At 43.9% G+C, this 27,271-nt stretch overlaps 1 protein-coding gene across 4 annotated transcripts in view; it reads left to right on the plus strand.

Annotated features, from left to right (window-relative positions):
* The window catches only part of sema5ba (sema domain, seven thrombospondin repeats (type 1 and type 1-like), transmembrane domain (TM) and short cytoplasmic domain, (semaphorin) 5Ba), a 945,671-nt gene that overhangs the window by 885,990 nt on the left and 32,410 nt on the right, over positions 1 to 27,271 (plus strand). For 3 of the 4 annotated variants that reach the window (XM_034185841.1, XM_034185842.1, XM_034185845.1), the window contains one exon: positions 21,648 to 21,853. In XM_034185841.1, coding sequence (XP_034041732.1) covers positions 21,648 to 21,853 — 206 coding nt within the window. Of the gene's footprint in view, positions 1 to 21,647; positions 21,854 to 25,787; positions 25,839 to 27,271 lie in introns of those variants that run through there. The other variant, XM_034185844.1, reaches the window with a different exon arrangement.

Here is a 27,271-nt window from a genome sequence, read left to right on the forward strand (position 1 = left end):
AACAACACTTGCGTTGATTCAGTAAGAAACTGTGTTTGTATGAAGCAGCAATGTGAAACTGTATGATATCTGACCACCTTTCGTACAGGATGACTCTGATTGGATGCTGTGAGTCATCTGATCATGCAACAGCTAACTGATGATGAATGAAGTAGATTACGCAGATTAGCTAGCCAGTACAGGGTTAAGAACAGTTCATTTTTATGATTGACTAGTACAGTTTAGAGTACAATCTATTTTAAATGGTTTGTAATATTAAAAACCCATTTACACCTAAGTAACACTTGCGGTGTCAATTCCCAGCATTCACCTCCATCCACCTGATTGCCACGGGTGTATCATGTTTCCTTGGGGCGGGGCATGCTGTCCTTCCTGATCTACGTGTATTGTCAACGCCGTCCACAAGCCTTCGCAGAGTCAGCTGTCATGCATCCCACCACCCCCAACCACCTCAACTATAAGGGCAACCGCCACGCCAAAGAATGAAAAGTACACGCCAATGAGTTTAAGGTATGTCAGTTCAACTTATTTATACAGCACCAAATCAGAAACAGAATCGAATTTATTGCCAAGTGTCTCACATACAAGGAATTTGATCTGGTGTCACTGGTGCATAAACAACAATAAAAGAAAAGGAAAAAATACTTCTATAAGAAGTAAAGGAGTCAAATAGACAAATGGGCAAAACTATGTTTACTGTCAAGTACATACAGTGGAATTGGACTGTGCAGGCATGCAGATGTATGGTACTTTTCAGTCTGTACTTTGTAGAAGTGGGCGGGAGGCAGGGTAAGTGGGGGTCTCTGGCATTATTTATAAGTCTATCTGCAGACAGAAAGAAGCTGTTTTTGTGTCTTCAGGTTTAGTCCTGATTGACCTCAGCTGTCTGCCAGAGGGGAGGGTGACAAAAAGTTTGTGTCCTGGGTGAGAGGGATCTTCTAGTATCTTCCTTGCTCACCTCAGGGCCCTGGAGGTGTACAGGTCCTATAGGGATGGCAGATTGCAGCCGATCACCTTCTCTGCTGTGTGGATGATAGGCTGCAGTCTGCTCCTGTCTTCATCAGTGACAGCAGCATACCAGATGGTGATGGAGGAGGGGATGATGGACTCAGTGATGGCAGTGTAGTGTCATACACACAATCACAACATATGTCATCTCAAAGCACTATACACCAGTAAAGTAATTTAAGAACCCCATGAGAAAGCACATTCGCAACAGTTGCAAGGAAAAACTCTTAATTTTTTTGATTACTGAAGAAACTTCAAGTAGACCGAATTCAGTGGGTTGACCTTCTGCGATGCCCATACTAATAAGATAATATAAAAGCAGGCCCTCTGAGGGAAAAGCCACAGGCAAATCTTAGCACCACACCCTGTCATAGTGGACAGTCTGAAGAGGGGGCTCCTCTCTGAGAGTGCTACAATTCTGGTAAGTGACACCCACCTCATCATTCCTGTCCATATGCTGTTGTACCAAGTAAGGCCCCTTCCAATGGGGATCCAGTTTACAGCGGCTCTCTGTGGTGTTATTCAACCTCAGAAGGTCCCCAACCTTGTAAGGTTAGTGCCTCAGTCTGTTATCATAGAAAGTCTTTTGTCACACCGTTACTGTCTTTTGTCTGCTTAAAAGCAGTGTCCAAATGGCTGAGGAGAGAATCAACAATTTCCTCAGGAGGCCCTTCAACTGACCTACCTTGCACCAGTGGCCCCAACACCACATCCCTGCCGTGTGTGAGGAAGTAAGGTGTGAACACTGTGTTGGAGTGTACACTGGTATTATAAGCAAAGCAATCTGCAGCAGAAAAGTGTCCCACTCCCCCTCGTGCAACAGGAGCATTTTAGCCAACTGATCGATAAGAGTCCTGTTCAGTGTTTGTACCATACCATCAGCCTTTGGATTGTATGGAGAAGTATGCATTTCTTCACCCTCAACATCATGCAGAAATGCTTCCCCACATCTGATTCAAACCTCCATATCTCTGTGCAGCATTTCCATCACACCATGTTCTAAAATGTAATGCTGGAAGAGACACTTAGCAACTGTGGTGGCTTTTTGATCTGAGATGGAGTACAAGTTAACAAATTTAGTGAAATAGTCCTCAAAAACTAAAACATATTGGTTGCCCTTAACCAGCAACTCGAGTATGTCAGCTGTGACACTTGAAAGGCCTCTCCACCTGGCAGGTTTGCATGGGGCATAATGTCTGGGAACTGGGGACTTCCTCCTCTGACATGCATAACACTGATCACACCAAGTACATAGTGGGCCCATAGCATACACTTCTGGCATGTGCCAAAACCCATTCATAGGCAAGTTGAACAGTCAAAGGTGTGCCATGCAGGTGTCCCAGCACCTCAGGAACCAAGGCAGTAGGGAACACAATTGTGTTGTCTGCCTCACATCAAACAGCCACACAACTCTATACAACAGTCCAGGCCTAACAATGGCAAGTGATCCGTGACAATGTTGAATGGGCAAAGGCCCAAATAGTGTCTGAAATAACGAACAGCCTATACTATTGCCCATAACTCCCTGTCGTATGTAGACCCCCATCTCTCTGTGAGAGAGTGGCTAGCATAAGCCACCACCTTCTCCAAACCATTAGCTTCTTGTGCCAACACTGCCCCTGCAGCCATTTGAGAAGCGTCAGTGTATAGAATGAAACTGTGTGTGAAGTCTGGCTGTACCAAGAGCGTGCTGCAGAATCTCAAATGCATCTTGGCAATCTGCGGTCTACTAAAACAGGACATTCTTCCCCCTGAGGTGACTAAGGGGAGCTGCCTTCTGAGCAAAATCCTCACAAATCTCCTGTAGTAAGAACAGAGCCCCAGAAGAGCATGCTCCTTTGTACCTCTGAACCATCTCACAGGCTACAACTTCAACCTGTCTGTGTTTTTGGGGTCAGGGTGAAGCCCCTCAGCTGAGATGATGTGCCAATGGAAGACCACATGATCCTGGAGCAGGTGGCACTTCCTGGCTTTCACCCATAGCCCAGCTGCTCCATACCAGGTGAAGACCTCATATAGAGCAGAGAGGTGGTCCTCGAACGACCTGCTATACATCAGTATGTTGTCGAGATACACCTTGCAGATGTGCCATGGCATACCCTTTAACACCAGCTCCATGACCCTCTGGAATGTCACCGGTGCATTTGTGAGCCCCATGGGCATGTATCTGAACTGGTACAGGCCCTGGCCAGTGGTAAAGGCAGTCTTTTTGCAGTCCTCCAGCGCCACATCCACCTGCCAGTAGTCGTACAGTGTATTATCAACCTGTGGCAATGGGTGGTAGTCTTTTATCTTCCATCACCACATTAAGGCCCCTATAATCACACAAAATCTCCATGTATTATTCATTTTTCAGACGAGAACCACAGGAGAGGACGAAGGGCTGCAGCTCTCCTCAATGATTCCACCCTCCAAAAGTCCCTGCACCTGTCTATTTATCTTCCTCCACTTGTTAGGGGAGGTGCGGCAGGCCAGTTGTTTTATTGGGGTGGGTGGTTGCCTGTTCGAATGTGATGTTTGATCAGATTGGGGTTGCCTATTCCACCCCTTGCAGGGCTGAACACTCCCTGATGCTTCCCCCAAAGCCTGCAGCTGTTGCCTTTGATCATCAGACAGCAGACAATCAGCTATATCTGGCAGGGAGGCATCCACCGGTAGAGAATCTAAAACCTCTGCAGGTGCAAGTATATCACATTCCTTTACATGATGACATACCCCTAGGTGAGAGCCAGGGTGTAGTTTCAGTTCTTGATCGGTCGGGTTGAGCAGCTGCCCGGGTAATAGCCTGGGTAAGAGTCAACAGTCAGTCCCGCAATGTGTGTGTGTGTGTGTGGGGGGGGTCCACCTGAACAGGCTAAATCATTTCACTGAAAGGTGGAACAGTAATTTCAATAGACATAGAAGTGTTACAACATGTTGGCATAAAGTCTGTAGCCTGCAAGACAGGAATGTTAATGTCATCAATGCAGAGAAGTCTATGACCCACGTCCATAATGGCATATATGTCTGCCACATAAAATCAAAACCCAGCAAGATAGCCTGTGCAGCTCCCCGCACAACATGCACAGTCTGTTCATAAGACCTGCCACCCAACTTTATGGGAAGGGCCAGAGTACCTAAAGTGTCCAATAATTGTCCATTTACTGCACGTGCAAGCATGTTTACGTAAAGCTGGGATGAACATTCTGAACTCCTCAGAAATCAGTGAAACATTACAACCAGATTCAATTAACACAGCTATGTCAATGCCTTCTACCAGACCTTTGACATATAGGCCATAGACTTGGACTCATCCACTGAATAGGAGTCCATCGCAGAGTCTGAATTGCTGCTGCAGCATCGTCACTATGACCCAGTGGTGTCAACATCTGGGTCATCCAGGTCTTGATGCCAGCTACATGAAGTTCTCCCACTCCTGTCCATGCAGGAATGGAGATGAACATTGGGGAAAGAGAGAAACCTCACCCCATGCCGCTGTCCTTGCTGGTTGGTCGGCATGGTGAAAAGCCATCAGTGGTGCCTCGGGTTCTTCCTTCTCGTAGAGACCATTCCCTGTTGCCATATACTCCCTGTAAGCCTGCAATGTGGAGGCCGGCCTCTTGTGCGGCTGTCCATCCAGAATTACCTGGAGGTGGACCTACAGCCAAAGCTGCCATAATCACAGTGACATGCACGCTGCTGGTCTCTACTGACTCGGCTCTGCTGACAAGCCCCAGGAAAAGGGGAGCTCCGACTGTCACACTCAGTCCCACAGGTATGCGCTCTCAAATTCCTCATCTCAGTTTGTAAATTCTCAGTCCATGAAGTGAGCCGTTCCATGGCATGAACAAGCTTCTCTGTGGTGTTAGTATCAGAGTCCACATCACTTGGTCCTGAAGAATTGAGTGTTGCCACCACAGCAGGATGTGGGTTAGTAGGGCAATCCAGGTGTGCTTGCCTTCAGAGCCTGTCTGGCCCATTCACAACGGCCTGCTATAGTCAATGCCTCCTCCACATCTGTCACCCCCTGTTCATGGTACTTAGCCTGCAGGACAGGGTCAAGGGCACCAACAAAATGCCTGAATGTCTCACCATTCCTGGCAGTTCTGTCATAACTGGGAAATGCCTCAGCCATGAGCCTTAGGGCATCGGCTGCATAAACTTCCAAACTCTCATTTGGCTGCCGTGGCTGTGCAGAGATGCACATCTGGAACTACAGGAGGAAATGTTTCTGTCCAAAAGCCTTCTACAACCTCACCTTCATTTGCTCATAATCATGCTGAACATGGTGATAAACTGTCCCACAACAGGAAAGCCGCACCGTCCAGTCTTATATGGAGGAGATTCAATAAAGTGGAACCATAACTCCCACTTCCGGCCCCCCTTGTCTGGGTGCGAACAGCAGCTTCGAATTGCTTAATCCATGTGGCAAATGGTTTTCCGGCTTTGTTACAAAATGGCAGCAGGAGCTCAACTCTCACGCCACTCATGCCACTAGTCCTGTACCGTTATTTTTTAAACAATCCTCATCCACATCATATTTCATTGTCGTATTTCAGTCCCTTAACATGCTACTCCAAAGTAACCACACAAGTACAGCTAGCCAGCTACCTAGCCCAAATAGAAAGTAACTGTCTCGAAGAGAAAGCTGCTCAAAAAAACACAGAGCACACACCAGTTACCACTGCCACCAGTGTATTGTGCAAGCTGCAGGGGCTGTGAGCTGCAGGGGCTTCCGAAAGAGTCACTCTTCTACATTTACATTTATTACATTTATATAGTACCAAACCACAACAAACCTGCCTCAAGGCGCTTCACACAAGTAAGGTCTAACCTTTCCAACCCCTAGAGCAAGCACACAGGCAACAGTGGTAAGGAAAACCTCCCTCTGATGACATTGAGGAAGAAACCTCAAGCAGACCATACTCAGAGGGGTGACCCACTGCTTAGGTTATTCTAAAAGTTACAAAGTTTTACAACGCTGAAGAAACAGAAAAAAGAAATTTAAAACGTGCTGCATCAGCTTCAGGCATGGCATTTTGCGTTCAGTCCAGCATCCCGTCATCTACAGACGCCACTCCCGTCTACAGACGGCATTTCCCTCCGCACCTTGGAAAGAGAGAAAAAGCAGAATAAGTCAGTGGGAAAAACCACACCAAAGGTATAATTCATCAACATTAAATTGACAGGAAAGCAGAGAAAATACTAAGGTGATCACCAGCAGCTAGCCCTAAGCTTCACTAACAAACCCAGAATTCAGATAAAGTTGAGGCCGAGACCTGTTCCATACCTAATAAAATGAATTTAAAAGGATATGAACCATAGTTCCATACTATGCCAGTATGCTAGCCATACAAATGGGAGAATAAAAGTCTTAAGTCTGGACTTGTATGTCTCAACAGAATCAGACTGTTTTATCTCCATAGATCATTCCACAAAACAGGTACATGATAAGAGAAAGCTCTTCTTCTGCTGCTGCTGACAAAACTCAGGAACATGTACTCTTTTGGAGAGGAAGACAATCTGTTTATTTCCGTTTACTCCACCCACTTGTACTGCACCCCTTGTACTGCATCCAACTCTTACTTCCAGCTCCTACACTATCTAGAGAGACCAAAACCTTTTTTTTTTTAACCAGGCTGTAAACATGTTTACATGGTCTGTTAGAAAAGTATCCGACCTTATTATTTTTTTCACTAACCATATGGATTTGAATCACGTGTGATTGCGTCAGCCAAGCTTGAACCCTTGTGCGCATGCGTGAGTTTTTTCATGCCTGTCGGTTGCTTCATTCGCCTGTGAGCAGGCTTTGAGTGAGGTGTGGTCTACCCTCTCGTCTGTTTTTTATTGCGAATAAATGTCTGAATGATTTGGATCATTGCTGCATCAATTTTTTTCCAGAAACTGTAAGAGACCTCCAGGTGGACACCGTTCGAAAAATTAATATGGCTTTCAGGGACGATTTTATGGGGATTAAACAGATTATGGGGTGTTACTGCCCCTTTAAGGACAGCCCACAACTGCTGAGAGCGCAGCTCGCTCCCAGCACCGATGGACAGGCTGACACCCCGCACAACAACCAGATCATTTCCAACATGAAAGCTTTGTTGATCCGGGACCTCGTCTGACTTTCACAAAAAGGCAGAAGATGTGGACATCAGCACTTTTTCCGGCACATTCCACCGTTACAGGAGTTTTTTTTTCATGGAAAAAGAAGCCAAGGGACGCGCCACGGAGCTGTTCATTACGCGGGACAAAACCACCTCCATGTTGGTCTCACAGCCTGCTCCCTTCATCTTTCCTTATTGAATTTGTGGAGTTGTGTCTCGGTATAGTTGTACATAAATGTCCTGGTGTCAAATGAAGAGGTTAAATTTGATGGAGTGATGGATTCCATGAAAACATTTCAATGTGTCATTTAGTATTTTTGTTTTTTTCTGTCCATGTGTTCACTCGCCTAATGTTCCAGTGGATAAGACCCTCATGGTGTATGTGTGTGTGTGTGTGTGTGTGTATGTGTGTGTGTGTGTGTGTGTGGTGTGTGTGTGTGTGTGTGTGTGTGTGTGTGTGTCTCATGCTGTGTCCTTCTGCTCTCTGCAGTCATTCTGCCTGCATCTGGTTTTGATAACGACCAGCAGTGTGGAGGTAAGTGGATTAACTGCTGCCTTCACTTCACGTGTGTGTGTGTGTGTGTGTGTGTGTGTGTGTGTGTGTGTGTGTGTGTGTGTGTGTGTGTGTGTGTGCGCGCGTGCGCGCACGCGTGCAAGTCGTGCACATGTTCTACATGCATTATTCATGTGAATGTTTTATGTGTGCTTTATCTTACCACAAAGTTTTACAGACACCAAAACACTCTCAAATCATAACTGGCTTCAATACACAATTCAAAATGTGAAAAATGTGTTAAAATAGATTTTTTTTTTTTTTTATTAAGGGTTTTTTTGGGGGGGGGGGGGGGGGCTTTGGGCACAGACACTGTTCCTATTGTGAAGGCTTCATTGCAAAATATAGAAACAGAATCACTTAACTCACAGAACACACTCTCAGTCAATTCATTATCTATACTGTATCCTATTGTCGTTTTTACTCTACCAGGTCCACATCCTTATATAGATGTGCATAAAGTTTAATTTGTTGCCTGTTGCATATTGTTGGACAAGTTGACAACATGACAGTGAGTGAAAGTGAGTGCAAATTGTCTGTCTCGCCCCTTAGTGGCTGGTTTCAGTATGAATGGCCTAACTCAACTAACAATTCTGCATTCAAGTGGGTTTGTACTATGTGTATTGTGCACAACAACCGTAGCATAATTGTAGACACATTACATACCCATAATATAACTGTAGCATAACAATGGGGCTTCTGGAAAACATGTCAATTTTACGGACCTACAACATTGGGGTAACTTAATATGAACTTAATATGCTGGTTGTTGAAACATTAGGTATCAAAAATTCAGCAGTGTCAATGTGTAGCGCTGGCCACAATGCTGTAACACAACGTACCTACAATGGAATATACAATGTTTATGCAATGTTGTTATTGCTATACTCCTATTTTCGTGGAAAATGTTTAGTAGATTTAACTTCAATAGCACTCCTATGTTGTAAGCTTTGTTTATGCACCTTTAACGTAAAGGGAATTAGTCCATGCGTCCACCCAGGATTGGAGACCTCTCACACTTCAGTCAAATGTCTTATCCCTACTTGTTCTTGGCTTTCAACTCAGAGAAATCGTTCAGAAGTAGATGAGCATGTGTACATTTGTCATCTCCAATGCTGTTGTAACATTACTGGGACTCTACAGAGTGACACTGTGGCACCATTAATCCTCAAGCAAAATACAATGTTGCATTTATGTAGTGTATTTGTGAGGCTCCTGCTGATGATACAGCATCTACAACAGTGAGCTGGGCTCCACAGAAATGCAAGAGACTGCTAAAGTATGTTGAAGGATTTCTGTCCTTAGTTGTCCGACGATGCAAGTCAGACTGAGCTGAGTTGAGCTGATAACATGAAGACATTTGACATACTACAACCCCAATTCCAATGAAGTTGGGACGTTGTGTAAAATGTAAATAAAAACAGAATACAATGATTTGCAAATCCTCTTGAACCTATATTCAGTTGAACACACCACAAAGACAAGATAGTTAATGTTCAAACTGATAAACTTTATTGTTTTTGTACAAATATTTACTCATTTTGAAATGGATGCCTGCAAGACGTTTCAAAAAAGCTGGGACAGTGGTATGTTTACCACTGTGTTACATCACCGTTCCTTCTAACAATGCTCAATAAGCGTTTGGAACTGAGGACACTAATTGTTGAAGCTTTGTAGGTGGAATTCTTTCCCATTCTTGCTTGATGTACGACTTCAGTTGTTCAACAGTCCGGGGTCTCCATTGTCGTATTTTGTGCTTCATAATGTGCCACACATTCTCAATGGGCGGCAGGTCTGGACTGCAGGTACCCGCACTCGTTTACTACGAAGCCATGCTGGATGTACCATCAGCATTGATGGTGCCATCACAGATGTGTAAGTTGTCCATGCCATGGGCAATTTACACACCCCCATACCATCACAGATGCTGGCTTTTGAACTTTGCACTGGTAATAATCTGGATGGTCTTTTTACTGTTTTGTTTGGAGGACATGACATCCATGATTTCCAAAAAACAATTTGAAATGTGGACCTCATCAGACCACAGCACACTTTTCCACTTTGTGTCTGTCCATTTCAAGTGAGCTCGGGCTCAGAGAAGGTGGTGGCATTTCTGGATGTTGTTGATGTATGGCTTTCGCTTTGCATGGTAGAGTTTTAACTTGCACTTGTAGATGTAGTGACGAACTGTGTTAACTGACAATGGTTTTCTGAAGTGTTCCTGAGCCCAAGCGGTAAGATCCTTTACACAATGATGTCAGTTTTTAATGCAGTGCCACCTGAAGGATCGAAGGTCACGGGCATTCAATGTTGGTTTTCGGCCTTGCTGTTTATGTGTGGAAAGTTCTTCCAATTCTCTGAATCTTCTGGTTATATTATGGACTATAGGATGGTGCCCCCTAAATTCCTTGCAATTGAATGTTGACAAACATTTTTCTTAAACTGTAGGACTATTTTTCACACAGTTGAAACAGGTATTCTTTGAGCAATCGTCAACTATCCCTGTCAGGACTGGACGAGGGCAGGACACAAATGCAGGCTCGACAAAAGGAAATATACTTAAAGGGTGGTTTATTCAGGCTTGGGATCGTTAACAGCAAGGCAGTCCACGGAGCAAAAATACTTGACAAGGATTAAGCTGAAGACGTGGTCCAAAGAACAAGCAAGGTCAAAACAGGAGCAAACAGGTATGTCAGAGCAGAGGCAAAAAACAGGATCCAGAACACAAAACAGAGTTCAAAAACAAGGCTTGGCAAAACAAGAGCGAAACAAGAAGCTAGTACGTGAGGGAATCAACGAACGAGCGGGGAAGAAGTGAACAGACGCAGGTTAAATAGGGACAGTGTTAATCAGGAAATGAGGTGCACGTGGAGGAGGAAAGGCCTGGAAAGGGGGGCATGGTCAGGTGACAGCTAAGAGGCCAATGATGCAGAAGGGCGGTGACAAATGGGCAAGAGAATGACAGATGAAGGGGCGTGGCTGACTGAGAGGACAAAGTGCAGGTGCGGAACAGAGAGTGCAGTGATCCGGAAAAGACTGTGGAAACAATGAGAGACTGACAAGCAGGAGCAAGAGAAAGGTGATCAGATACAAACATGACAATAAGAGATAGTACAATGAAAACCATGAACACCACCCTAACTTGATCAAAACTGAAAAGCATACAAGAACGTGATAAGTGAATCATGGGAAATATTACAATAAACCTACTTAGAACAGACAGAAGAACTACAAGAAAACAAAACTGAAAACCAAAAACAGAAATACCCAAATACTTAACAGAAGAGAGAACAGTAACATAAGCAAACAAACACTAAATGCTGAACATAAAAACAGACTGTGGATAAACTAGAATGGAACTAAAACATAGCTGTAAAGTAACAAAGAAAGAAAGTGACAAAGCAATATGAGAACATTGAATAAACGTGAAGAAAGAGGCAATAACAAAACAAGACTAAAACATAACTGAGGTGAAAAGTAACAAAGGAAGAAAGTGACAAAGCAAAAATCAGAACATAGCAAAAACCCCACATGAAGAAAAAGGTAATTAACAAAACGAGGCTGATGCCAAAGGAACAGAACTAAATGAAGAAGGGACATATGGGCTGAAGCCTGGAAATGGCCGGGACATGACAATCCCAGTCTTTTGGTGCCCCTGTCCCAGCTTTTTTTAAATGTGTTGCAGGCATCCATTTCAAAATGAGCAAATATTTGCACAAAACAAAAAGTCTGTCAGTTTGAACATTAAATATCTTGTCTTTGTGGTGTATTCAATTGAATATAGGTTGAAGAGGATTTGCAAATCATTGTATTCTATTTTTTTTACATTTCACACAATGTCCCAACTTCATTGGAATTGGGGTTGTAGATATGAAGAGCATAAAAATGCAACTTTAGAAAAACTTACCGCAAAACATGAAGAACTTTAAGATGATGTTTTAATTTCACAGTGCTGATTTCCATGTACTGGTTGTGCCTGAAATTGACCAATATCTGGCAAATTGGCATTTCCAGCTATGAAATTATTGCACGTCAAAGTAGTTTCAAATGTGCTTCAAAAATGTGCTATTTCACTTTGTCCCAATTATGAATGGAAATACGAGGTCTGTGAGAAAAGTATCCGACCTTTTTATTTTATGCAAAAAATATATGGATTTGATGTTCTCCACAATTTCTCTTATACTCACTCGACTGGTAAGCCACTGAAAGCTGAGATAGGCATGTTCCAACTTGTCCTCTGACACTCCAAAACGGAGGTGTTCTTTGTCTCGCTCCATCAGCGGCTCCGTCATGACGTGCAAAGCCTCCGCGCGGCTTTCCATGACAAAATCTCTTGTTAAAAGTGAAATCTGCCGGAAAATGGCTGATGTCCAGCTCTTGTGATAACCAGAGAAATTGCACATGACGGTCCCGGATCGACACAGCCATCCGTTTAGAAATGAAATGGTGGTTTCTGCCTGTCGATTGCGGCTCGGAGCGCGGCGCGCCGTGCGCCATTGTGGGCCGTCCTTAAAGCGGTAGTAACACTTCTTAATCTCTGTGAAGCCCATAAAATTTTCACCGAAAGCCATGTGAATTTTCCTAATGGTTTCCAGCTGCCTGTCTCTAACAGTTTCTGAAAAAATTCTGATGGAACAAAGCCCAAATCATTCCGCCATTTCCTTGCAATGAAAAAATGACGAGAGGGGTGGACCAGTGCTCACTCAAAGCCTGCCCACAGGTGAATGACGCAACCGACAGGTGTGAAAAAACTCACGCATGCGCACGAAGGTTCAACCTTGGCTGACGTGAAAACATATGAATCAAATCCATATATTTTTTGCATAAAATAAAAGGTCGGATACTTTTCTCACAGACCTCGTATAGGTCTGGTTTTTTGGAGGAAAAAGATTATCATGTTGTTATTCTTGCTACGTTACAGTTGTAATTGTCAACCAGGGGCCTTGCAATACATAAAGCTCTACTAGGGCACACTCCCCTATTTGTCATACCACTTTGTATTTCTATTGTTTCTTTTCTTTTTTCTGTTTTTTTTTTTGTTTTTGTTTTTGTTTTGTTTTTTTTGTTTTTGAAAGCCTGCTGTATTAAATATGCTCTAGACTGCGCTGGACCAATTTCCATTGTGTAGCTCATTTTTTCAGCCACTTCCATAATCCTACAGAAATGCAACTAGTAAAGTAAAAAAAATGTGGCGCTACATTCATGAATTTATGAAGCTATTTATTTCAACATGTTGCATGGAAGTCATATCCTGTACATGCAAATTATAACTAAAGCTGACTCAACTCAGTGACTGTTCTTGTACATTTGCAAGTATGTTAGCCAGATAGCTAGCATGTTTATCACCAACTAACACCAGCTGTAACCTCCCTCATCCTCATTTCTCCTCACTGCTTCCCTGTCTCTTCTTCCCACAGGACTCATTCAGTGATGTTTTAAATGAATGAATGAATAATTTATTCAGCACACAGACTCAACAATAACAAAAAACTGATAAACAAAACAATTCAACAGTGAACATGTGTGACCAAAAGGGTGTGGGCAGAAGCGAAGCTTATAGAGTGTTTTCAATCACGACTGATTAGTTACTGTCTCCATCGTGGATTACTACGCAGCTGGCTTGTGAAAGAAAATAGAGAGAATGAAAGCTTATTACGAGGCATTAAACCCTCAGATAAAGCCGTTTATTGTGATTTATGTGTAGCAGTTGGTTCAGTGGATCTGTATGTTATACCGGATAGTGAATTTAATGACGATGTAACGAAGTGGCCGGCAGTTTCACAGCGTAAGCTTAATATGACCAGAACCAAGCAGACCGCGCGTAAATCCACCAGAGGAAAAGCTCAGAGGAAGCAGCTGGTTACCAAACCTGCTCGTAAGAGCACGCCGGGTTCTGTCAGTGCGAAGAAGCCTCACGGTTACAGGCCCGGCACCATGGCGCTGAGAGATCCATCGCTACCAGAAATCCACCGATCTGCTGATCTGCAAGCTGCCGACCAGGTCAGCCTCGCTGGCCTCCTGCAGAGCATCACAGAGGAGCGCTGAAAGCGGAGGTCAGTCTTGAAGTCCTGAGCAATTTCTCTCACCAGAGCTTGTGGATCAGCAACTCAGTGGATTTCTGATAGCAGCGGATCTCTCTCAGTGGCACAGTACCGGGCCTGTAACGGTGAGGCTTCTTCACAGTGCCGATAGCCAGAGCACTCAGATGTGCTCTGCCTATTCTGCTGACCCAGGTCTCTCTGCACCGCTTAGAAAGCTCGTAACACTCCACTGCTTGATGCACAATAACTGCTGCCAGCCTGTAAAATGAGCAAACTGCCTCATTTTTATCACCTCTGTTTGAACAACCGACGACAGCACAGAAGTTAACCACTTTTGAAGCTTCTGTAACTGTTTGCTAAATGCACGTAGCGTATCACAGCAGCCACCATGTCGTAATCCACAATGGCCGTGGGGCGCAAAATCACGTAACCGATAGATTAGGGGTGGGTATTGAAAAGATTTTATCTATCAATACCATTATCAATTCCACTTATCGATACATCTTGTGAATTTTCTGTGTACTAAAAGTAGACTTTAAAGGTTTTCTTTGTCAACAACATTTTATTGAGTCTTAATGTAAATAAATGTGAAATTGGTCACTGGATCCTTAAACTCTGGACATAATAAACTGTACATGGTGGATCCTTGATCTCTGGACATAAATAGAAATAAACAAAATCTGTAGTTTTTGTCAAAAGCATTTCCTTTCAGACACACACACACACACACACACATATATATATATATATATATATATATATATATATATATATATATATATATATATATATATATATGCTCAACAAAAATATAAACGCAACACTTTTGGTTTTGCTCCCATTTTGTATGAGATGAACTCAAAGATCTAAAACTTTATCCACATACACAATATCACCATTTCCCTCAAATATTGTTCACAAACCAGTCTAAATCTGTGATAGTGAGCACTTCTCCTTTGCTGAGATAATCCATCCCACCTCACAGGTGTGCCATATCAGACACCATGATTAGTGCACAGGTGTCTCATAGACTGTCCACAATAAAAGGCCACTCTGAAAGGTGCAGTTTTGTTTTATTGGGGGGATACCAGTCAGTATCTGGTGTGACCACCATTTGCCTCATGCAGTGCAACACATCTCCTTCGCATAGAGTTGATCAGGTTGTCAATTGTGGCCTGTGGAATGTTGGTCCACTCCTCTTCAATAGCTGTGCGAAGTTGCTGGATATTGGCAGGAACTGGTACACGCTGTCGTATACGCCGGTCCAGAGCATCCCAAACATGCTCAATGGGTGACATGTCCGATGAATATGCCGGCCATGCAAGAACTGGGACATTTTCAGCTTCCAAGAATTGTGTACAGATCCTTGCAACATGGGGCCGTGCATTATCCTGCTGCAACATGAGGTGATGTTCTTGGATGTATGGCACAACAATGGGCCTCAGGATCTTGTCACGGTATCTCTGTGCATTCAAAATGCCATCCATAAAATGCACCTGTGTTCTTCATCCATAACATCCTTGCTTGCCTCTACTGGTGGTTGGCTCTCACTGCGGTATTGTATCACTTCCTGTTCCGGAGCACAGCGGTGTTTTTCTGTATCTGTTAGCTGTTTAATCTGCGCAGTTAGATTGATCTAGTTATCTAGATTACGATTTGTTTCCCAGTGTAATCTTTACGTGCCTTAACTAAAGCACTCATTCTGCTGAATCACCTCTAAATTATTTACACATTATTCACTTTGCGTGTTTTTAGGAATCCGCTAGCTTAGCGTAGCTACTAGCTCTTAGCCGATTTAGCATGGCGGCTTCTCCTGTCTCTCCCGCACTTTTCTGCTCTGGGTGTGAAATGTTTAGTTATTCCTCGGCCTCCTTTAGCAGTAATGGTACTTGTAATAAGTGAAGCTTATTCGTAGCTTTGGAGGCCAGGCTGGGCGAATTGGAGACTCGGCTCCGCACCGTGGAAAATTCTACAGCTAGCCAGGCCCCTGTAGTCGGTGCGGACCAAGGTAGCTTAGCCGCCGTTAGTTCCCCTCTGGCAGATCCCGAGCAGCCGGGAAAGCAGGCTGACTGGGTGACTGTGAGGAGGAAGCGTAGCCCTAAACAGAAGCCCCGTGTACACCGCCAACCCGTTCACATTTCTAACCGTTTTTCCCCACTCGACGACACACCCGCCGAGGATCAAACTCTGGTTATTGGCGACTCTGTTTTGAGAAATGTGAAGTTAGCGACACCAGCAACCATAGTCAATTGTCTTCCGGGGGCCAGAGCAGGCGACATTGAAGGAAATTTGAAACTGCTGGTTAAGGCTAAGCGTAAATTTGGTAAGATTGTAATTCACGTCGGCAGTAATGACACCCTGGTTACGCCAATCGGAGGTCACTAAAATTAACATTAAATCGGTGTGTAACTTTGCAAAAACAATGTCGGACTCTGTAGTTTTCTCTGGGCCCCTCCCCAATCAGACCGGGAGTGACATGTTTAGCCGCATGTTCTCCTTGAATTGCTGGCTGTCTGAGTGGTGTCCAAAAAATGAGGTGGGCTTCATAGATAATTGGCAAAGCTTCTGGGGAAAACCTGGTCTTGTTAGGAGAGACGGCATCCATCCCACTTTGGATGGAGCAGCTCTCATTTCTAGAAATCTGGCTAATTTTCTTAAATCCTCCAAACCGTGACTATCCAGGGTTGGGACCAGGAAGCAGAGTTGTAGTCTTACACACCTCTCTGCAGCTTCTCTCCCCCTGCCATCCCCTCATTACCCCATCCCCGTAGAGACGGTGCCTGCTCCCAGACTACCAATAACCAGCAAAAATCTATTTAAGCATAAAAATTCAAAAAGAAAAAATAATATAGCACCTTCTACTGCACCACAGACTAAAACAGTTAAATGTGGTCTATTAAACATTAGGTCTCTCTCTTCTAAGTCCCTGTTGGTAAATGATATAATAATTGATCAACATATTGATTTATTCTGCCTAACAGAAACCTGGTTACAGCAGGATGAATATGTTAGTTTAAATGAGTCAACACCCCCGAGTCACACTAACTGTCAGAATGCTCGTAGCACGGGCCGGGGCGGTGGATTAGCAGCAATCTTCCATTCCAGCTTATTAATTAATCAAAAACCCAGACAGAGCTTTAATTCATTTGAAAGCTTGTCTCTTAGTCTTGTCCATCCAAATTGGAAGTCCCAAAAACCAGTTTTATTTGTTATTATCTATCGTCCACCTGGTCGTTACTGTGAGTTTCTCTGTGAATTTTCAGACCTTTTGTCTGACTTAGTGCTTAGCTCAGATAAGATAATTATAGTGGGCGATTTTAACATCCACACAGATGCTGAGAATGACAGCCTCAACACTGCATTTAATCTATTATTAGACTCTATTGGCTTTGCTCAAAAAGTAAATGAGTCCACCCACCACTTTAATCATATCTTAGATCTTGTTCTGACTTATGGTATGGAAATAGAAGACTTAACAGTATTCCCTGAAAACTCCCTTCTGTCTGATCATTTTTTAATAACATTTACATTTACTCTGATGGACTACCCAGCAGTAGGGAATAAGTTTCATTACACTAGAAGTCTTTCTTAAAGCGCAGTAACTAGGTTTAAGGATATGATTCCTTCTTTATGTTCTCTAATGCCATATAACAACACAGTGCAGAGTAGCTACCTAAACTCTGTAAGGGAGATAGAGTATCTCGTCAATAGTTTTACATCCTCATTGAAGACAACTTTGGATGCTGTAGCTCCTCTGAAAAAGAGAGCTTTAAATCAGAAGTGTCTGACTCCATGGTATAACTCTCAAACTCGTAGCTTAAAGCAGATAACCCGTAAGTTGGAGAGGAAATGGCGTCTCACTAATTTAGAAGATCTTCACTTAGCCTGGAAAAAGAGTCTGTTGCTCTATAAAAAAGCCCTCCGTAAAGCTAGGACATCTTTCTACTCATCACTAATTGAAGAAAATAAGAACAACCCCAGGTTTCTTTTCAGCACTGTAGCCAGGCTGACAAAGAGTCAGAGCTCTATTGAGCTGAGTATTCCATTATCTTTAACTAGTAATGAGTTCATGACTTTCTTTGCTAACAAAATTTTAACTATTAGAGAAAAAATTACTCATAACCATCCCAAAGACGTATCGTTATCTTTGGCTGCTTTCAGTGATGCCGGTATTTGGTTAGACTCTTTCTCTCCGATTGTTCTGTCTGAGTTATTTTCATTAGTTACTTCATCCAAACCATCAACATGTTTATTAGACCCCATTCCTACCAGGCTGCTCAAGGAAGCCCTACCATTATTTAATGCTTCGATCTTAAATATGATCAATCTATCTTTGTTAGTTGGCTATGTACCACAGGCTTTTAAGGTGGCAGTAATTAAACCATTACTTAAAAAGCCATCACTTGACCCAGCTATCTTAGCTAATTATAGGCCAATCTCCAACCTTCCTTTTCTCTCAAAAATTCTTGAAAGGGTAGTTGTAAAACAGCTAACTGATCATCTGCAGAGGAATGGTCTATTTGAAGAGTTTCAGTCAGGTTTTAGAATTCATCATAGTACAGAAACAGCATTAGTGAAGGTTACAAATGATCTTCTTATGGCCTCGGACAGTGGACTCATCTCTGTGCTTGTTCTGTTAGACCTCAGTGCTGCTTTTGATACTGTTGACCATAAAATTTTATTACAGAGATTAGAGCATGCCATAGGTATTAAAGGCACTGCGCTGCGGTGGTTTGAATCATATTTGTCTAATAGATTACAATTTGTTCATGTAAATGGGGAATCTTCTTCACAGACTAAAGTTAATTATGGAGTTCCACAAGGTTCTGTGCTAGGACCAATTTTATTCACTTTATATATGCTTCCCTTAGGCAGTATTATTAGACGGTATTGCTTAAATTTTCATTGTTACGCAGATGATACCCAGCTTTATCTATCCATGAAGCCAGAGGACACACACCAATTAGCTAAACTGCAGGATTGTCTTACAGACATAAAGACATGGATGACCTCTAATTTCCTGCTTTTAAACTCAGATAAAACTGAAGTTATTGTTCTTGGCCCCACAAATCTTAGAAACATGGTGTCTAACCAGATCCTTACTCTGGATGGCATTACCCTGACCTCTAGTAATACTGTGAGAAATCTTGGAGTCATTTTTGATCAGGATATGTCATTCAAAGCGCATATTAAACAAATATGTAGGACTGCTTTTTTGCATTTACGCAATATCTCTAAAATCAGAAAGGTCTTGTCTCAGAGTGATGCTGAAAAACTAATTCATGCATTTATTTCCTCTAGGCTGGACTATTGTAATTCATTATTATCAGGTTGTCCTAAAAGTTCCCTAAAAAGCCTTCAGTTAATTCAAAATGCTGCAGCTAGAGTGCTGACGGGGACTAGAAGGAGAGAGCATATCTCACCCATATTGGCCTCTCTTCATTGGCTTCCTGTTAATTCTAGAATAGAATTTAAAATTCTTCTTCTTACTTATAAGGTTTTGAATAATCAGGTCCCATCTTATCTTAGGGACCTCGTAGTACCATATCACCCCAATAGAGCGCTTCGCTCTCAGACTGCAGGCTTACTTGTAGTTCCTAGGGTTCCTAGGCAGAGCCTTCAGCTTTCAGGCTCCTCTCCTGTGGAACCAGCTCCCAATTCAGATCAGGGAGACAGACACCCTCTCTACTTTTAAGATTAGGCTTAAAACTTTCCTTTTTGCTAAAGCTTATAGTTAGGGCTGGATCAGGTGACCCTGAACCATCCCTTAGTTATGCTGCTATAGACGTAGACTGCTGGGGGGTTCCCATGATGCACTGTTTCTTTCTCTTTTTGCTCTGTATGCACCACTCTGCATTTAATCATTAGTGATCGATCTCTGCTCCCCTCCACAGCATGTCTTTTTCCTGGTTCTCTCCCTCAGCCCCAACCAGTCCCAGCAGAAGACTGCCCCTCCCTGAGCCTGGTTCTGCTGGAGGTTTCTTCCTGTTAAAAGGGAGTTTTTCCTTCCCACTGTAGCCAAGTGCTTGCTCACAGGGGGTCGTTTTGACCGTTGGGGTTTTACATCATTATTGTATGGCCTTGCCTTACAATATAAAGCGCCTTGGGGCAACTGTTTGTTGTGATTTGGCGCTATATAAAAAAAAAATTGATTGATTGATTGATTGATAACAGACACCTGCCCATACCATAACCCCACCGCCACCATGGGCCACTCAATCCACAACACTAACATCAGAAAACCGCTCACCCACACGACGCCACACACGCTGTCTACCATCTGCCCTGAACAGTGTGAACCGGGATTCATCCGTGAAGAGAACACCTCTCCAACGTGCCAAACGCCAGCGAATGTGAGCATTTGCCCACTCAAGTCGGTTGCGACGACGAACTGGAGTCAGGTCGAGACCCCGATGAGGACGACGAGCATGCAGATGAGCTTCCCTGAGACGGTTTCTGACAGTTTGTGCAGAAATTCTTTGGTTATGCAAACCGATTGTTTCAGCAGCTGTCCGAATGGCTGGTCTCAGACAATCTTGGAGGTGAACATGCTGGAGGTGGAGGTCCTGGACTGGTGTGGTTACACGTGGTCTGCGGTTGTGAGGCTGGTTGGATGTACTGCCAAATTCTCTGAAACGCCTTTGGAGACGGCTTATGGTAGAGAAATGAACATTCAATACACGAGCAACAGCTCTGGTTGACATTCCTGCTGTCAGCATGCCAGTTGCACGCTCCCTCAAATCTTGCAACATCTGTGGCATTGTGCTGTGTGATAAAACTGCACCTTTCAGAGTGGCCTTTTATTGTGGGCAGTCTAAGGCACACCTGTGCAGTAATCATGGTGTCTAATCAGCATCTTGATATGCCACACCTGTGAAGTGGGATGGATTATCTCAGCAAAGGAGAAGTGCTCACTATCACAGATTTAGACTGGTTTGTGAACAATATTTGAGGGAAATGGTGATATTGTGTATGTGGAAAAAGTTTTAGATCTTTGAGTTCATCTCATACAAAATGGGAGCAAAACCAAAAGTGTTGCGTTTATATTTTTGTTGAGTGTATATATATATATATATATATATATATATATATATATATATATATATATATATATATATATATATATATATATATATATGGAAATACTATGTCAGATTAATTAAGAATAACAGATAATTTAAATTCCATGCACCTATCCATGAACCTGTCACTGTGTGGTTTTCCTCCATGCTTGACTGCTTAATGGAACCAAAGTTTGCTTGATTTGTCTTTCACAGTGATATTTCTGTGTTCCTAGTTAGCATGTTAACCGTAACCATAACCATATCATGATTTATAAATTACTTCAGAATTATTATTTGGTTACAAAACAGTGTTTTTTTTGTTTAGAATTAAAACATATTAGACTTATGTAGTAATACAGCTGTATCAGATCATATTCTGCCATCTTGGATTATTTTGTCCAAGCAAACAGCTGATGTTATGCTGCTTTACTCTGAGTGGCAGTCGCTGTGTCGTGTTGCTCAGCATTTAATAAAATAGGCCTTTCGTTTATTTTGATAGAAAGTGAATGGCAGCTCGTTGCTTTGCCTGTGTTGCTTGTAGCTAAACTGACTGTAAGATTACCAGGGGAAAAAATGTGTTTATCTGACAAACAACACTTGCGTTGATTCAGTAAGAAACTGTGTTTGTATGAAGCAGCAATGTGAAACTGTATGATATCTGACCACCTTTCGTACAGGATGACTCTGATTGGATGCTGTGAGTCATCTGATCATGCAACAGCTAACTGATGATGAATGAAGTAGATTACGCAGATTAGCTAGCCAGTACAGGGTTAAGAACAGTTCATTTTTATGATTGACTAGTACAGTTTAGAGTACAATCTATTTTAAATGGTTTGTAATATTAAAAACCCATTTACACCTAAGTAACACTTGCGGTGTCAATTCCCAGCATTCACCTCCATCCACCTGATTGCCACGGGTGTATCATGTTTCCTTGGGGCGGGGCTGCTGTCCTTCCTGATCTACGTGTATTGTCAACGCCTCCACAAGCCTTCGCAAGAGTCAGCTGTCATTCATCCCACCACCCCCAACCACCTCAACTATAAGGGCAACGCCACGCCAAAGAATGAAAAGTACACGCCAATGGAGTTTAAGGTATGTCAGTTCAACTTATTTATACAGCACCAAATCAGAAACAGAATCGAATTTATTGCCAAGTTCTCACATACAAGGAATTTGATCTGGTGTCACTGGTGCATAAACAACAATAAAAGAAAAGGAAAAAATACTTCTATAAGAAGTAAAGGAGTCAAATAGACAAATGGGCAAAACTATGTTTACTGTCAAGTACATACAGTGGAATTGGACTGTGCAGGCATGCAGATGTATGGTACTTTTCAGTCTGTACTTTGTAGAAGTGGGCGGGAGGCAGGGTAAGTGGGGGTCTCTGGCATTATTTATAAGTCTATCTGCAGACAGAAAGAAGCTGTTTTTGTGTCTTCAGGTTTTAGTCCTGATTGACCTCAGCTGTCTGCCAGAGGGGAGGGTGACAAAAAGTTTGTGTCCTGGGTGAGAGGGATCTTCTAGTATCTTCCTTGCTCACCTCAGGGCCCTGGAGGTGTACAGGTCCTATAGGGATGGCAGATTGCAGCCGATCACCTTCTCTGCTGTGTGGATGATAGGCTGCAGTCTGCTCCTGTCTTCATCAGTGACAGCAGCATACCAGATGGTGATGGAGGAGGGGATGATGGACTCAGTGATGGCAGTGTAGTGTCATACACACAATCACAACATATGTCATCTCAAAGCACTATACACCAGTAAAGTAATTTAAGAACCCCATGAGAAAGCACATTCGCAACAGTTGCAAGGAAAAACTCTTAATTTTTTTGATTACTGGAAGAAACTTCAAGTAGACCGAATTCAGTGGGTTGACCTTCTGCGATGCCCATACTAATAAGATAATATAAAAGCAGGCCCTCTGAGGGAAAAGCCACAGGCAAATCTTAGCACCACACCCTGTCATAGTGGACAGTCTGAAGAGGGGGCTCCTCTCTGAGAGTGCTACAATTCTGGTAAGTGACACCCACCTCATCATTCCTGTCCATATGCTGTTGTACCAAGTAAGGCCCCTTCCAATGGGGATCCAGTTTACAGCGGCTCTCTGTGGTGTTATTCAACCTCAGAAGGTCCCCAACCTTGTAAGGTTAGTGCCTCAGTCTGTTATCATAGAAAGTCTTTTGTCACACCGTTACTGTCTTTTGTCTGCTTAAAAGCAGTGTCCAAATGGCTGAGGAGAGAATCAACAATTTCCTCAGGAGGCCCTTCAACTGACCTACCTTGCACCAGTGGCCCCAACACCACATCCCTGCCGTGTGTGAGGAAGTAAGGTGTGAACACTGTGTTGGAGTGTACACTGGTATTATAAGCAAAGCAATCTGCAGCAGAAAAGTGTCCCACTCCCCCTCGTGCAACAGGAGCATTTTAGCCAACTGATCGATAAGAGTCCTGTTCAGTGTTTGTACCATACCATCAGCCTTTGGATTGTATGGAGAAGTATGCATTTCTTCACCCTCAACATCATGCAGAAATGCTTCCCCACATCTGATTCAAACCTCCATATCTCTGTGCAGCATTTCCATCACACCATGTTCTAAAATGTAATGCTGGAAGAGACACTTAGCAACTGTGGTGGCTTTTTGATCTGAGATGGAGTACAAGTTAACAAATTTAGTGAAATAGTCCTCAAAAACTAAAACATATTGGTTGCCCTTAACCAGCAACTCGAGTATGTCAGCTGTGACACTTGAAAGGCCTCTCCACCTGGCAGGTTTGCATGGGGCATAATGTCTGGGAACTGGGGACTTCCTCCTCTGACATGCATAACACTGATCACACCAAGTACATAGTGGGCCCATAGCATACACTTCTGGCATGTGCCAAAACCCATTCATAGGCAAGTTGAACAGTCAAAGGTGTGCCATGCAGGTGTCCCAGCACCTCAGGAACCAAGGCAGTAGGGAACACAATTGTGTTGTCTGCCTCACATCAAACAGCCACACAACTCTATACAACAGTCCAGGCCTAACAATGGCAAGTGATCCGTGACAATGTTGAATGGGCAAAGGCCCAAATAGTGTCTGAAATAACGAACAGCCTATACTATTGCCCATAACTCCCTGTCGTATGTAGACCCCCATCTCTCTGTGAGAGAGTGGCTAGCATAAGCCACCACCTTCTCCAAACCATTAGCTTCTTGTGCCAACACTGCCCCTGCAGCCATTTGAGAAGCGTCAGTGTATAGAATGAAACTGTGTGTGAAGTCTGGCTGTACCAAGAGCGTGCTGCAGAATCTCAAATGCATCTTGGCAATCTGCGGTCTACTAAAACAGGACATTCTTCCCCCTGAGGTGACTAAGGGGAGCTGCCTTCTGAGCAAAACTCCTCACAAATCTCCTGTAGTAAGAACAGAGCCCCAGAAGAGCATGCTCCTTTGTACCTCTGAACCATCTCACAGGCTACAACTTCAACCTGTCTGTGTTTTTGGGGTCAGGGTGAAGCCCCTCAGCTGAGATGATGTGCCAATGGAAGACCACATGATCCTGGAGCAGGTGGCACTTCCTGGCTTTCACCCATAGCCCAGCTGCTCCATACCAGGTGAAGACCTCATATAGAGCAGAGAGGTGGTCCTCGAACGACCTGCTATACATCAGTATGTTGTCGAGATACACCTTGCAGATGTGCCATGGCATACCCTTTAACACCAGCTCCATGACCCTCTGGAATGTCACCGGTGCATTTGTGAGCCCCATGGGCATGTATCTGAACTGGTACAGGCCCTGGCCAGTGGTAAAGGCAGTCTTTTTGCAGTCCTCCAGCGCCACATCCACCTGCCAGTAGTCGTACAGTGTATTATCAACCTGTGGCAATGGGTGGTAGTCTTTTATCTTCCATCACCACATTAAGGCCCCTATAATACACACAAAATCTCCATGTATTATTCATTTTTCAGACGAGAACCACAGGAGAGGACGAAGGGCTGCAGCTCTCCTCAATGATTCCACCCTCCAAAAGTCCCTGCACCTGTCTATTTATCTTCCTCCACTTGTTAGGGGAGGTGCGGCAGGCCAGTTGTTTTATTGGGGTGGGTGGTTGCCTGTTCGAATGTGATGTTTGATCAGATTGGGGTTGCCTATTCCACCCCTTGCAGGGCTGAACACTCCCTGATGCTTCCCCAGCAAAGCCTGCAGCTGTTGCCTTTGATCATCAGACAGCAGACAATCAGCTATATCTGGCAGGGAGGCATCCACCGGTAGAGAATCTAAAACCTCTGCAGGTGCAAGTATATCACATTCCTTTACATGATGACATACCCCTAGGTGAGAGCCAGGGTGTAGTTTCAGTTCTTGATCGGTCGGGTTGAGCAGCTGCCCGGGTAATAGCCTGGGTAAGAGTCAACAGTCAGTCCCGCAATGTGTGTGTGTGTGTGTGTGTGGGGGGGGTCCACCTGAACAGGCTAAATCATTTCACTGAAAGGTGGAACAGTAATTTCAATAGACATAGAAGTGTTACAACATGTTGGCATAAAGTCTGTAGCCTGCAAGACAGGAATGTTAATGTCATCAATGCAGAGAAGTCTATGACCCACGTCCATAATGGCATATATGTCTGCCACATAAAATCAAAACCCAGCAAGATAGCCTGTGCAGCTCCCCGCACAACATGCACAGTCTGTTCATAAGACCTGCCACCCAACTTTATGGGAAGGGCCAGAGTACCTAAAGTGTCCAATAATTGTCCATTTACTGCACGTGCAAGCATGTTTACGTAAAGCTGGGATGAACATTCTGAACTCCTCAGAAATCAGTGAAACATTACAACCAGATTCAATTAACACAGCTATGTCAATGCCTTCTACCAGACCTTTGACATATAGGCCATAGACTTGGACTCATCCACTGAATAGGAGTCCATCGCAGAGTCTGAATTGCTGCTGCAGCATCGTCACTATGACCCAGTGGTGTCAACATCTGGGTCATCCAGGTCTTGATGCCAGCTACATGAAGTTCTCCCACTCCTGTCCATGCAGGAATGGAGATGATGAACATTGGGAGAAAGAGAGAAACCTCACCCCATGCCGCTGTCCTTGCTGGTTGGTCGGCATGGTGAAAAGCCATCAGTGGTGCCTCGGGTTCTTCCTTCTCGTAGAGACCATTCCCTGTTGCCATATACTCCCTGTAAGCCTGCAATGTGGAGGCCGGCCTCTTGTGCGGCTGTCCATCCAGAATTACCTGGAGGTGGACCTACAGCCAAAGCTGCCATAATCACAGTGACATGCACGCTGCTGGTCTCTACTGACTCGGCTCTGCTGACAAGCCCCAGGAAAAGGGGAGCTCCGACTGTCACACTCAGTCCCACAGGTATGCGCTCTCAAATTCCTCATCTCAGTTTGTAAATTCTCAGTCCATGAAGTGAGCCGTTCCATGGCATGAACAAGCTTCTCTGTGGTGTTAGTATCAGAGTCCACATCACTTGGTCCTGAAGAATTGAGTGTTGCCACCACAGCAGGATGTGGGTTGGAGTAGGGCAATCCAGGTGTGCTTGCCTTCAGAGCCTGTCTGGCCCATTCACAACGGCCTGCTATAGTCAATGCCTCCTCCACATCTGTCACCCCCTGTTCATGGTACTTAGCCTGCAGGACAGGGTCAAGGGCACCAACAAAATGCCTGAATGTCTCACCATTCCTGGCAGTTCTGTCATAACTGGGAAATGCCTCAGCCATGAGCCTTAGGGCATCGGCTGCATAAACTTCCAAACTCTCATTTGGCTGCCGTGGCTGTGCAGAGATGCACATCTGGAACTACAGGAGGAAATGTTTCTGTCCAAAAGCCTTCTACAACCTCACCTTCATTTGCTCATAATCATGCTGAACATCTGGTGATAAACTGTCCCACAACAGGAAAGCCGCACCGTCCAGTCTTATATGGAGGAGATTCAATAAAGTGGAACCATAACTCCCACTTCCGGCCCCCCTTGTCTGGGTGCGAACAGCAGCTTCGAATTGCTTAATCCATGTGGCAAATGGTTTTCCGGCTTTGTTACAAAATGGCAGCAGGAGCTCAACTCTCACGCCACTCATGCCACTAGTCCTGTACCGTTATTTTTTAAACAATCCTCATCCACATCATATTTCATTGTCGTATTTCAGTCCTCTTAACATGCTACTCCAAAGTAACCACACAAGTACAGCTAGCCAGCTACCTAGCCCAAATAGAAAGTAACTGTCTCGAAGAGAAAGCTGCTCAAAAAAACACAGAGCACACACCAGTTACCACTGCCACCAGTGTATTGTGCAAGCTGCAGGGGCTGTGAGCTGCAGGGGCTTCCGAAAGAGTCACTCTTCTACATTTACATTTATTACATTTATATAGTACCAAACCACAACAAACCTGCCTCAAGGCGCTTCACACAAGTAAGGTCTAACCTTTCCAACCCCTAGAGCAAGCACACAGGCAACAGTGGTAAGGAAAACCTCCCTCTGATGACATTGAGGAAGAAACCTCAAGCAGACCA

This window comes from Thalassophryne amazonica, chromosome 14 (genome assembly GCF_902500255.1).
Source record: "Thalassophryne amazonica chromosome 14, fThaAma1.1, whole genome shotgun sequence".
In the NCBI taxonomy this organism is placed as follows: Eukaryota; Metazoa; Chordata; class Actinopteri; order Batrachoidiformes; family Batrachoididae; genus Thalassophryne; species Thalassophryne amazonica.